Source organism: Orycteropus afer, unplaced genomic scaffold, assembly GCF_000298275.1.
Source record: "Orycteropus afer afer isolate SDZICR_OR568_19922 unplaced genomic scaffold, OryAfe1.0 scaffold00358, whole genome shotgun sequence".
Classification (NCBI taxonomy): Eukaryota; Metazoa; Chordata; class Mammalia; order Tubulidentata; family Orycteropodidae; genus Orycteropus; species Orycteropus afer.
This window is the reverse complement of record NW_006921945.1, coordinates 3,285,951-3,299,279: the sequence shown is the minus strand read 5'-3', so window position 1 is coordinate 3,299,279 and position 13,329 is coordinate 3,285,951. Positions and strand designations below refer to the sequence as shown.

Below are 13,329 nucleotides of genomic sequence, written 5' to 3'. Positions count from 1 at the left end.
CTTAGGCCCACCCACTGTGTTTCTGATCCTCGTTGGATCACGGGAATCAAAGATAACCCCGGAAAATAGAGAATATTTGAAGATGTTCCTTTATTTCCAGCTTCTTAGCATATACAAAGCTTAGCTAGATCTTAGCATCTTACGTTTATTAATCAATTGTGATTAAGGAGGCCACAGTGGAAATGACTGTCATTTTAATTTCAACATCATGCCGTTTGTGGTTGTCTTGAAAGAGGTGATAGTGCCAGCCCTAGTTCTTGCCTCAGCCACAGAACCTCAGCACAAACGTACATGGATTTTGTCTGAGACGCGAGTATGTGTCCGGCTGAAAGACAGCAGAAAAGCCACCCTCTCCCCAGCCATCTCCCACGTACTTTGTCCATCTTCAACTATTTCAGAAAAATTCCTTATGTTGCCTCCCAGGGACGAGGTCACTACATAGTTTCCCATCAGTGCTAGTCTTTTTTTAAAAAAAAAAATACACAATCAGTTTCTTGATGGCCTGGTAGCACAGAAAATAAAGGTTTGGTTTTTTTGTTTTTGTTTTTTTAAAGTGCCACAGCACTTTGTGAAGATGTAAGTGCTTTTTCGTCTCTGGCAGGCACAGTGTGCAGGTCTTCATTTAATTTGCTAAAAGGAGAAAATGAGTTAATTAATCAAAATGTGTTTAATAAAGTCCTTTTGTTCTCAGCTGTCTCACACTGTAAACTACCAACTAGCAATGAAACACCGTTACTTAAGTCAGTCTGCAGGGAATTCAAGTCATGGTTTTGGTCCTTGTGTGCCTGAGAATACAGTGCTGGCTTTGTGACCAGTGATTCTAGTACAGGACACGCGTCATCTGTCTAGACTTGGTTGGACTTTGAATTGACCAGGTTAATCACATGACAACTTCACAGAGCAGCTGTGCATGGAGTCATTTCTGCGAAGGTCAGCCCACGCGGCCCAGCGACTGGACGCCATGTGTGGGTAACGGTGGGAGGAGGCTGATTCTAGGCCATTTCTAGAGTTTTGCTGTCATCACTAGGTAGCTTCGTAAGTGCTGATAACTGTGGGGTACACACGTTAGACTGTTTCTGAAATGGGAAATAACTCGTACTGCGATTCCCGTCCAACTGTAGTATACTAGGTCCATGCTTCCACCTGGCACTATGACCCCATGAATCCTTAGGTTTAGGTTTTTAAGTGACAGCAGAAGAGTGTTTTAGAAAAAATCTGGTCAGACGTCTTTCAAATATAAGCTGAAGCCAAAATAATTTTTTTTTTTAATTCGCCCAAAGATAAGAGTGGCAGCCACCGGAGGGACTGGCCTGTGCCCTTGTGTTTAGGAAATTTACGTGTGAAAGTTAGACAGCAGAGACCTTTCGAGGGCTTTGAATCAGACATGAAAAATCATTTTGCCACTGCCCTAAACCCATGGTCAGCCAAGAGGGGACAGTTTTTAGTAAAGGAATATGTCTTGACTTGGAAGCCTAGACAGTAAGCTAGGCTTGTTTTATAGGTAGTGTTACTTGAAACTCTACTTGAGAAAGTAAAACTAGTGTGAAAACAGGAATGGAAATTAGGTAAGAGCATCAGCGAACTCTGCAGTAGTGTTGGACCTCAGCCCCACAGTGCACTAGTGTGTCCCTGACACAGGTTACACGGCCTCTCTGTACCTTTGCTCATTTGTGTAAAGGCTGTGACAGCCCTTGATGAAGATGAAAGGGAAGTGTAAATCATCTCATTGCCCCTTGGCTTTCAGCCTTCAGTGAAGGGTCAGCTCGCCAAGTCAGGAGCCTAAACAAAGCCCTGGATTGTCGAGTTGGATCCGACTCATAGTGACCCCTCCTTGGGTTTCCAAGGCAGTATCACTATGAAAGTAGATTGCCCAGTCTTCCCTTTAAGGAGTGGCTGGTGGGTTTGAACCACCAGCCTTCTGTTAGCAGTCAAATGCCTTAGGCACCATGCCACCAGCTCCGAATTACATGGCAGGCCATCTAATTCATCATTAAAATGCACATCACCTTAAAGATAAGAAAACAGGTGACCTAGGGCACAACCCATCAGGACTGGTCATTTGTTTCTTTACTCAGTGGTGGCTCCCTTACCTGTAACTTGTCAGACAACATAATACCTGTACACCAACACAGATTGTGGCGTGTCCACAATCTACTCTGGAGGGGACATGGGAGCCAGGGAGCGTCCCACCCAGCCACAGCAGCATCCTGGCGTTGGAGGGCAACTGGACGGCGTGGAGGACTGTCCCTGTGGTTACCCACTTGGCTGCTGACCACAGTGTTGGTGGATCCAGGAGAGAGGCCTGATAGCCCGGTCTGGTAAAGACCGAAAGCCTTGAAAACCCTGCTCTGTCACGGGGTCACTCAGTCGGAATCACCAACGACCAACAACAACATCCTCTCTTGGGCAGTGGGTGGCGAGGGAAAAGGAGCCAGGGGACATGTGGAGGCCGTGTGATCCTGAGAGTGACCCACGTGGCCATCCCCTGGGCCACCTACAGTGCTGGCTCCATCCACGTGGCCAAGTGGAGGGAGGTACTGGCCTCTCTCTCCCATCCTCATCCCCGTTACTCACGCTGCAGATCGACAGTAACTAGAGTTCTAGCTACTACCAAAACCACATGCAGGGACAGGTGGGCACCCCAAAAGGAGAACATCTGAGCTGCTGGCAGAGGGCACAGCCGTTCACACGTCGCTGAAAGGCTGGCTGCACCTGGTCCCTTTGGTCAGAAGTGGTGGCTGCGAATCAGCGCTGCTCGCGTCGCTTACCTGCAGAGCTCGTCCCTTGGTCTCGATGGGGAGCGTGAAAGCCGAAACGGCGCAGACCACGCAGACGGACGAGAACAGACACAGGGCCCCCAGGAACGAGGCACTCAGGAGGACCTGCAGGTCACAGAGCATGGCTCCGTTGATCTAGCCCAAGTCACCTCTAACTGCCTCTAGGACTCCCTTCCCCAAATACACCCACGAGGGGCTGGCAGCCACAGTGCAAATGCGTTGCGGTGTCTCAGATCTGTGGTGGTCTGGGCCGCGCTGGGTGGGCATTTTGTGGCTTCCTCACATTCCCTGTGCCTCTTCCACACCCACCCCTCAGGCATCTGCCCTGGACTCTCCACCTGCCGCCCCTCCTCTCCCCCCATTCAGCTTGCTTCACTCCCGACCCTCTCACTGCACGTCCACGCCCCCTCGGTCTGGACAAGATGAACCAGAGAAAGTGTTTTGGTGAGAGCTGTAATCCTGAAGTCCCCACAAAGATGAGCGGCATTTCTGTTTGTTCAAAATGCCCCATGTGTGACAACCAACCAGACTTTTCTGCTGCATTTCCACTTCTCCGCAGTGCAAATACAGTGCTAATCTACAGGCCGCCGGCCTGGGCTTCCGGCCCTGGGCCCGGCCAGTTTGAACAGGTCTTCCTGCCTGGCAGCTTCCTCCCGGCTGTGCCCAAAGTGGGCAAGCACGCACTTGGTAGAGCCACTAATCTCACAAGGACGGTTAAGTGTGAAGTGACTAAGGAACTGCAGAGCTCTCAAGTCACAGAATATTGCCATTGGGAGAGACCTACAAAATCACCTGGACAAATACTCCATTAGCCCACTACTCTAAAAAGGGAAGGAAAGGTTTACATATGGAAGGAAACTGTTGATTACCAGAGATGAGAGTGGAGGGGAGAGAAAACTGTTAGATGATTAAGAGACAAGTATCGGTTTGGGTGAAGAGAAAGGCAATATACCAGAAGCGAGTGATCAACACAACACAAAGGAAAAGGAAGACACAGAGGTGCACAAGAGGTACAGACAACAGATAAACACTTTTACACACACAATCCTGCAAGATGGGCAACAGCAAACATTAATTAATCTATGGGTGGATACATAGGTAGACGGGCTGAATGATCAGGTGTGTCTAGGCAAAAGGGTATAGACCATAGATAGGGTTGGCAGGTGATCAGTCTGTGCATGTATTGGGATGTGCTGCAAGAATGTCCATAGATACACTAGAACTAACAGGTCAGAGTTAGACAACTTGTTAGCCACAGCCAACACCCTGAGGGAGCAAGTTGTTGGGCCTGTGGGCTCAGGACCATGGTCACAGGGGACATCAAGCTCAACTGGCATAACATACTACAAAAAAAAAAAAAAAAACACTCTACATCCTACTTGGGTGAATAGTGCCTGGGGTCTTAAAAGCTTGCCAGTGGCCATCTAGATGCAACAATTGGCCACTCCTCCTCTGGAGCAGAGAGGATGAAGACCAAAACTGCATGGCAACAATTAGTCCAAGGGCTTAGTGGACCAAGCGAACCTTAGCCTACGTGACCCTGAGACCAAAAGAACTAGACGGTGCCTGGGCTACCACTATCAAACACTCAGAAAGGGGTAGGTGCAGGAGATCCTGGATACAGGGGAAGAAAAATGTGGAACAAAACCGAAAATCATAAAAACCAGGCTTACTCGTCTGCTGGAGACTGGTAAAAACCCCCAAGACTATGGCCCCTAGTCACCCTTCAGGCCTGGAATTGAACTCACTCCCATGGCCTCCAGCCAAACAATAGACAGGCGTATAGGGTGAGCCACTAATCTCACAAGGACGGTTAAGTGTGAAGTGACTGCGGAACTGCAGAGCTCTCAAGTCACAGGTCGGCACGCTGCTTAGAACAATCAGCCCTGGGACATCAGAAGGGCAACAGTTGCACAGGGAGACGGCTCAGCGGGCGGGAATGCGTGGGAAAGGACACGGAAAAGGTAGCCACCGGGAGGCAGTGGGAAGAGAGCTGCTACATTGTGGGGCTGGCAGTCATTGTCATGGAAGAAAATGCATATAAACTGCTGTGTGGAAAACGAATTTGCTTTGTCAACTTTCGCCCAGATCACAGTTTTTTTTAAAAAAATAATAGTCTTGGAAACTCTGGAGCAGTTCTCCGTCAGCCTAGATGAGTTATGCCTTATGAGTCCAAATCAACTCAACAGTAACGGGTTTGGTTTAGTTAAGTGGTGAGATAGTACACATAGTACATGCTTTAACTAATTTTTTGTTTTCAGTGTAGAAGAATCACGTGGATTGCCTCGGACAGTCACATCACCCACAAACAGTGAACACACACGCCTTTGAGGGCCACACTTCTCACAGCTTCTCAGCGAGCCTGTCCCTTACAGGAAGTCCCCTTCCCCACGTTCCCTGCCGTCTCGGGCGCTCTTCCCTGGCTCCCCTGCGCCCCAGGGGGCACAGGCACCTGACCAGCCAGTGGGACTGGTCCTCAGCTGCCATTCTTGAACGAGGGGCGTTGAGACCCTTAGCGGTCCCTCATCCTTGGCTACGGCAGTTTCCGTTTCCGTGCAGAAGTGTAAAGTCGTTACGCAGTCCAACTTGGTGTCTTTCCTGTAGCCTCATAGTAAGCACACGGGGTTTCCCAGGATCTCTTAGATCTCCAGCACTTAGCAATTATTGGTAGTTGGCATGTTGGCTGGACTCACAGCGACCCTGCGCCCAACGGAGTGAAGCGCTGCCCGGTCCTGCTACGTTGTGAGAGCATGTGACCACAGGGTTCTACTGGCTGAATGTTAGAAGTCGATGGCCAGGCCCTTCTTCCTAGTCCACCTTAGTCTGGAAGCTCCCCCCAAACCTGTTCAGTGTGGCAGCAACACGAAGCCGCCACTGACGGACAGGTGGGGGTGTGCATGAGGCGCACGAGTTGAGTGTTGAACCCGGGTCTCCTGCGTGAAAGGTGAGAATTCTACCCCTGAACCCCCCTGCCCCCCAGTACAGGGCTCGGGGCGGCACAAACCCTCCAGTCAATTGTGAGGGCCCAGCCTGGGAAGCCCTGACCTCCCAGTCTGAAAACTGACACTGCTCCGCAGCCACATTTGTCCGTGACCCTGAGGGCGGGCCACACCTGCTGCACCTCGAGCACGGACAAAGGCCAGACCTGGCCAATCGGACCCTTCCCTGGAGATCCAGAGAGAGCAGTTGGGTGCTCTCGGTGGGTGGCCTGAGGACGCAGCTTTGGGATTGGGGGCTGCCATGCCCGCAGGCGGCAGGACACTGGCCTTCAGGGAGAGGGGAGTGGCACCCACGTGCTCAGAGAGGTAGAGGTGAGTGGCCCCAGCCCTGGGAAGACAGGAGCCCAGGGCCTGGGTTCCTGGCAGCCTCCCCACTCCTGCACCCCACGCCCTCCAGGGCCCCCCCACACTCCTGTTGTGCACTGCAGCCACTCAGCCGGTTTGTTTCTTTGGCCACAGAGGATGGCCAGGGTGCGCACGGCAAGCCACCAGCGGCTGATGGGCCATGGTCCCGCAGGTCCCCCCTCCTCTCCTAGACAAGGCTTTCTCCACAGTTCACCAGGATCGCAGCCCGCCTGTGCTGGGTTTATCCTGCCCAATGCCACCACCCTGGTCCTCCACTCAACCTGCCTACACTTCATGCCGCTTGTCAACCTCAGGGTCGGAGACCACTGTCAGTCACTTGCTCACGCTCCCCTGTCCTTCATGTCATTGGATCCTTCCCCAACCAGGCCGTGCTTAAAGCCGAGCAAACCCAGCAAGCAACGGCCAAGGGCAGCATGGAAGGCTGCTGCCGGCCCTTTAGCCCCGCCCCGCCGCCCGAGCTGGCCAATGGGAAGACGGAATGTCAAGAACGCTCATTAAGTCTAGAGGAATCCTTGAGGCTAGCTTTACCCTACAAAGACCCTCCCTGCAAACAAACAAAACGCCCACTGCCATCAAGTCCATTACTACTCACGGCAACCCCACGTGTGACAGTAAAACTCCATAGAGTTTCCTTGGTTTCAATCTTTACAGAAGTGGGTCACTAGGCCTTTCTTCTGTGGTGCCGACAAGGGTTCAAACACCAAGCTTTAGGTTAGTAGCTCATGCAAACCGTTTGGGACGCCGGGCCTTCCTGTTCCCGCCTCCCTTAGTCCCATCCCCCTGCAGACTGAGCTGTACCTGAGAGATGAATGGCGCCACCATGGCACCAATGCGGCACAGGGAGCCGCTGGTGCCCATCCCCAAGGCACGCATCGTGGTGGGGTAGACCTGCAGGGCAGGAGCACAGGGACTGGCGTTAGCCGGGGAGTGTGTGCGGCTGCCTTCCCCAAGTTCTCCCCGCCCCTTCACGCCTGGTCAGGCTCTGCACCGAGAAAGGAGCGCTTGAATCAGACGGAGAGCCCCGCCTCAGAGCTCTAAATGCAACCTGCGTGAAGGAGGTTCTATCCAAGGGAAAGAAAATGTTGCACAAACACTGACAATCGCAGGAAGCCTTTAACAGACACAGTGGGAGGAACTGATGTCGGAAAATGACTTCACTCTGCACCGTTTGCCGTCATGATAAATGCAGAAAAGATTGACTTTGTCGAGGATTTTGTTTCCCTTGGATCCACAGTGAACACCCACAGACACAGCAATCAAGAAGTGAAATGACGTATTGCACCGCGCAGGTCTGCTGTAAAAGGCGACTTTAAAGTGTTAGAAAGCAAAGATGTCACGTGGAGGATGGAGGTGTGCCTGACCCAAGGTGTTATCATTTGCCCCATATGCTAGTGGAAGCTGGACAAGGAATTCAGAAAGACTGAAGACGACTTGATGCTTTGACTTGCAGTGTTGGTGAAGAATACTGACACTACCACGGACCGCCAGAAGAATGAACAGATCTGTCCTGGAAGAAGCGCAGCCAGGACGCTCCTTAGAAGTGAGGATGAAGAGACTTTATCTCAGGGACTTCGGGCGTGGGGTCAGGAGGGACGTCCCTGGAGAAGGACATCATGCTTGGAGAAGTAGAGGGTCGGTGAAAAAGGGGAAGGCCCTCAGGAGATGGGCTAACACAGGAACAATTGTGAGGCTGGTCAGGACCAGGCAGGGCTGGTTTGTTATGTTGTATATAAAATAAGGTCACCGTGCGGGGGAACCAACTCCACGGCGCCTACCAACGTGCCTGCGGTTGGTTATATGTTCTCTTTTTTATGTTAATGAGACAGGATTGATGTAGTGTGTATTTTGAGCCAATCTCTTGAAACATCCAAAACCAAACCAAACCCACTCACGTGGAGTCTATTCCAACTCGCAGCGACCCTACAGAATACAGTAGAACTGCCCCATAGGGTTGCCAAGGCTGACCATCTTTACAGAAGCAGCCAGCCACATCTTTCTCTCATGGAGCAGCTGGCAGATTCGAACTACCAACGTTTTGATTAGCCGCCGAGATCCCTTTTTTGAAATCTAAAAGAGACTAAGAGAACAGAAGCAAAAGATGGAGGAAGAGAGATGCCAGGCCCCAAGGAAACTGCCCAGGAGCCCAGAGACAGGGCCTTGCCCAGAGCCGACAGAGAGCTAGCCGCCCCCCGGAGCTAGCACCCTGGTTTCAAACTTCCAGCCTTGGAAAGGGTGAGAAGGCACATTCTGTTGGTTCAGCCTCATTCATGGACGGACGCCCTCTCCGACGCGCCCCCTTGGCCCTCGCTGCTGGCGCAAACCACCAGCGGAAACGAACCTCGGCCGTGTAGATGTAAATGGTGTTGAAGTTGGCCGCCACCAGAGCCCGCAGCACGAACAGGAAGCCGATGAGGCCGGCACTGGGGGACAGGGGGAGGCGGTCATGAACGGCGCGTGGAGGCGCCCCCTGGCCCCCCCCACACACACACACACGTGGGGACCTCAGCCTCCAGGGGGCGCCGTGCCCCGCTGGCTCAGCGCGGTCCCGGAGCAAACCCTGCTCCCCGCCCCGCCTCCCGGCCTGCACTGCGCAGCTGCCCACCGCCCGCCGGCAGATGGCGCTCGCGTTTGCCGGGGACGCGGCGCAGGCGCGCTTCGCTTCAGCGCACTGCGCAGATACTGCGCTTCCAGACACTTGCCTGCTAACCCATCAGCCGCTCCTCGGAAGGAAGGTTGCGCAATCCTACTTCCGTAGTGATACTGCCTCGGAAACCCACGGAGGGGTCGCTATGAGTCGGGGCCGACTCCACGGCACACAACAACAACAACAACAGCGATCAGAAGGCCTTCCCGGGCCCTGCGCTCACCTCGTGAGCCTGTGTCTCATTTTAGTCACTCTCACACTATTTCAAATTTTTTCATCACGCAATTGCACACTTAACAGACTACAAACCAAACCAAACTCACTGCCGCGAGTTGGATCCGACTCATATAGACCCCTCCTTGGGTTTCCGAGACAGTGTCTATGGAAGTAGATTGCCCAACCTTCCTTCAGAGAAGTGCCTGGTGGGTTTGAACCGCCAGCCTTCTGGTTAGCAGTCAAATGCCTTAGGCACTGTGCCACCAGAGCTCCCATGACTCCCATAGGCACTGGGACACCAACAACTTCGCACGGCTCGCTTTATTGCCGTGCCCGGCACCGACCCCGCAGCTTCCTGCAGCTAATGGCTGTGGCCCCTCAAGCGTTTGCCCAAGACTGGAAGGGACTTCCCCACCACGGCCGGTTATCTGTGTCGTTGAACTCCCTCGGCGTTGGGCCAGGTCATTCCATGAACAGCGGAGTCCTGAACGCCGTCAGGGGAAGTGCGTCCACCGCGCTAGCCCCCCATCCTACCGGGGCGTGGGAGTGTGGGGTGAGCGCAGACCCGCAGGCCCAGGCGAGGTGGAAGGGACGGCCCAGCGCCCCCTGAACGTGGGGTCAGGGGACCACGTTTGAAGCCACGGCTCGAGCTCGGTGGCCGCGCAGGCCCAGCGAGAAATACCTGGAGGTGCACACATTGAGCAGCAGAAAGAACAAGGCGGTGCACCCCATGGTGATGGACAGACTCAGCCGTCTCCCCAGGAGATTGAGACCCAGGATGTTGAAGGGGTTCACTGGAAACAGAGACAAAGCCCATCTCAGTGCTCGACAAGGAGGAGGCCGTCATCAGCCCTGGCCTGCACCCGCCTTGTCATTCCAGAAACAGCGCCACCCACCGGCCGGCGTCCGGGCACGGTCTCATCACCTGCCAGCCTCCTTCAATGCTTGTTTCGTGCCCGGCTCAAAGAACAACGCATAGGTCGGTGTGAAGGCCCCGGGACACCGTGCTCGCTCCGCCACACTTACCGGTTGCCATGGAGCCAGCTCTGACTCCTGGCGCCCCCCGAGTGTCGGAGGAGAACTAGGGCCCTCAGTGGCTGATCTTTCCATAGATCACCTCAGCTGTTCCTCTGCGGTGCCTCTGGGTGAACTCGAACCCCCGCCCTTTGAGTTCACAGCTGAGCGCTTAACCTTTTGCATCACCCGGGAACTCCACGACATCAGGTAGATACGTCCTGGGTTGTAAACTGACAGCTTGATAGACTATATTTTTAATGTTTAAACTGTTCTTTTTAAACAGTGGTTTCAGTGAAAGTTTACAGAGCAGTCAGTTTTGCATTCAGCGATGTTTACATACTTTGTTTGGTAACTTTACATTGTTCTTAATCAAATTCAAACCCACTGCCATCAAGTCAGTTCCGACTCATAGTGACCCCCGTGGGGTTTCCGAGGCAGTAAATACAAATTCCAGGTGCTGCTATTTTTTTAAAAAAAATAATGTTTGGTTGTGTTTTTGGTGGCAGTGAGATGCCGCTGAGTTTTAAGCGCTATTATTTTACGCCTTGGAGTTTCTGAGTGGTGCAAACGGTTACGCACTCAGCTGCCAGAAAGGCTGCAGGTTCGCGTCTACCCCGAGGCCCCTGGGAGGAAGACTTGGGAGCCACTTCTGAAAGCCCAGCCACTGGCGATCCCAGGGGCACAGTCCATGCACACGGGGGCGCCCGGAGGCAGAATCGACTCCATGGCCGCCGGTTTATCCCATGGCTACTGAAACAGGAACAGTGCTGCCAAAATTGAAGTCGAACAAACCATTGTAAGACACCCCCCAATTTCAGACACGTTATAATGTACAGAAAAAAAACCTCTGTGTCTGAGAGTCGGTCAAATAGGGGGAGCCAGAGCTTCACTCCAGCCTCCCCTGCCCCCACCAGTCTGATCCGGGGACTTGCCCCGGCCGACCAGCCCGCCCGGGTCACCGCAGGGTCACACCTCTGCCCCCACCCCGGCCCAGGGGGCGCTCACGCGCGATCTCGCCCACGGTGCTGATGATCATGGTGCGGTAGTCGGAGGCGGCGAACGGGCGGCAGTGGCAGGGGCTGCGGCTCTCGGCCGAGTCGCCCGCGGCCACCGCCACCGCCCCCTGCGACGGCTCCCGTGAGCCGCACACCAGGTCCCGTTCCAGCAGCTCGGCGCTGGCCAGGATGGCCCCGTAGTAGGCAAAGGAGATGCCCAGCCTGCGAAGAGAGGGGCGTCCTAGAGCGGAGCTCCCCGCCGGCCTGAGGGTGGCGTGGGAGACTCCCCGGGCCACGGAATGAAAAACCGCAACATGGGGGGCTCAGAGGAGTGAGTATTCTCTCACAGTTTGGGGGCTAGGAGTCTGAACTCAGGGTGTCAGTAGGATCACACACCCTCGGACTCAAAGGGAGAATGCTTTCCGTCTCTCCCAGCTTCTGGGAGCCCAAGAAGGGGACCCTGGTAACACAGTGTTTACTTGGCTGCTACCTCAAAGATCAACAGTTCAAACCCACAGCCGCTCCATGAAGAAAGAGGACAGCCTTGGAAACCCTCGGGGACAGTTCCGCTCTGTCCCATAGGGTCACTGTGAGTTGGAATTGACTGCACAGCAATAGCTTTGGTTTTGAGTTATTTGTTCCTTGGCTTGAAGCTGCAAGATAACTCTGTTGTCACACTGTCACCTGGCCAGGCCCCACCGCCACCCCCATCTGTCTGTCTGTCTGAGTCACTTGTCTGCTAACAGCACACCACTCCGACTGGACTAGGACCTGCCCTAGTCTGCGGGTACCTCAGGCTAACTGACAACAAGCAGCCCTTTCCTAGGATGTCCACCGGCCTTTTGGGGGCAACACAATTCCATCTTCACAGTTGGGTAGCACCACGTCCCGCAGGGACACGCCACAGGACGTTCCAGGCAGGAGGCACAGTGAGCAGGGAGGCGAGGCGGAGACACCACCCAGCTGTCTTGCCAGGGAGCGAGAATGGAGAGGGGTCCACAGGAGCGGGTGGGCTCACGGTGGAGGGTCCGCACGCCCCGGCTGAGGGGTCTGAAGTGGGGATCCCTTTCTGGGTGCAGTACCAAGTCCCTACGCTCCTGGCGTCAGAAACAACACGCCGCAGCTGGGCTCCTGCTCCCAGCCTCACCTGGCTGGAGTCGGGGTGAAGGCAGGGCTGGTCCCTTTCTTGGGGAACAGTCGTTCCCAGGCTCACTGGGGTCCCCATGTCCCTGTGGGCTGTCAGCCAGCAGTGGCTGCACTCCTTGGCCTGTGGGCCCTTCCTCTCCGAGGACGGCAGCCTCTCTGACCTGCCGTCACCTTCTCCGGCTGCCTCTCCTCTGCTGTGGCTCTGACTCCAGCCACAGAAGCTGCCCTGCGTTGGGTTTCTTCCTGATCACTCACGTGATTGACGGGGCCCACCCCCACGAGCAGCATAGGCCAGGATGGCCTCCGTTTCTCGGGTCCCCTCTCAGGGTCCCTGGATCCGTGGTGGATTCAGTAAGCTGGGGGGGATCTTGGGGGCCGTCTTTAGAACCGCACCCCATGAAGCGTCTTCCCAGGCCGTGAGGAGCCCCGAGGGCGGCTGCTGTAGGTCATCTTTTCCCGTCTGCTCATTACAAGCTATTCGTATTGAGGCAGCAGAGCTTCCAAAGACAGAGTTGGAAGGAAGGCCCGTGACAGTCCCTGGATCCCCGCAGTCCAGTCTGAAACGTGTCCTGGGAACAGCACAGGACAGGGGGGCGTTGTGTTTCCTTCTGCGTGAGATCACCACAAACAGGCCAACTGGAGGCCTGCTAGCGACTGTTAACCTGCTGGCATGAGTCACTTCTGACCGGTGGCGACCCCATGCCACAGAGAGGAACTGCACTCCACGGGGTTTCGATGGCGGGCTTTACAAAAGCAGACCACCAGGCCTTTCTTCCGCGGCACCGCTGTGTGGATTTGAACCGCCAGCCTTTAGGTTAGCGGTCAAGCACAAACCATCTGCACCTGCTAGAGAACTTTAACAACAATATAAAAGACATGCAGAGAAGTTCCTGCATCAAACTTAAGAGAAGGTGTCCCATCACCCCCCAGGAACCCCCACGCACCCACCCGCTTTGTGCCTTAGCCCCTGTCCTTCCCACAGTTCTGGTTCCCCAGTGCCACTCTGACAGGAAACATACCACAAATGGGACGGCCTTAACAAGCAGGAGTTTATTCTTACAATTTGGAAGCGTTGAGTCCAAGTTTAAAGTGCCAGGCTCTAGGGGCTGGGTGAAAGCCCCTCAACCTTGGGGTCCAGCTCTGCCTCCTGCACCAGGCCCACTGGAGCT

General features: G+C 54.4%; 1 protein-coding gene across 1 annotated transcript in view; it reads right to left on the bottom strand.

The window, feature by feature from the left end:
* Positions 1-2,684: 2,684 nt before the first annotated feature.
* SVOPL (SVOP like) overlaps positions 2,685-13,329 on the bottom strand; it is a 46,621-nt gene continuing 35,976 nt past the window's right edge. Inside the window, exons 9-13 of the mRNA XM_007952797.1 lie at positions 11,025-11,236; positions 9,685-9,796; positions 8,481-8,562; positions 6,941-7,030; positions 2,685-2,882 (exon numbers count right to left, since the gene is read on the bottom strand). Of these exons, the coding sequence (XP_007950988.1) occupies positions 2,685-2,882; positions 6,941-7,030; positions 8,481-8,562; positions 9,685-9,796; positions 11,025-11,236 (694 nt within the window). The remainder of the gene's footprint in view (positions 2,883-6,940; positions 7,031-8,480; positions 8,563-9,684; positions 9,797-11,024; positions 11,237-13,329) is intronic.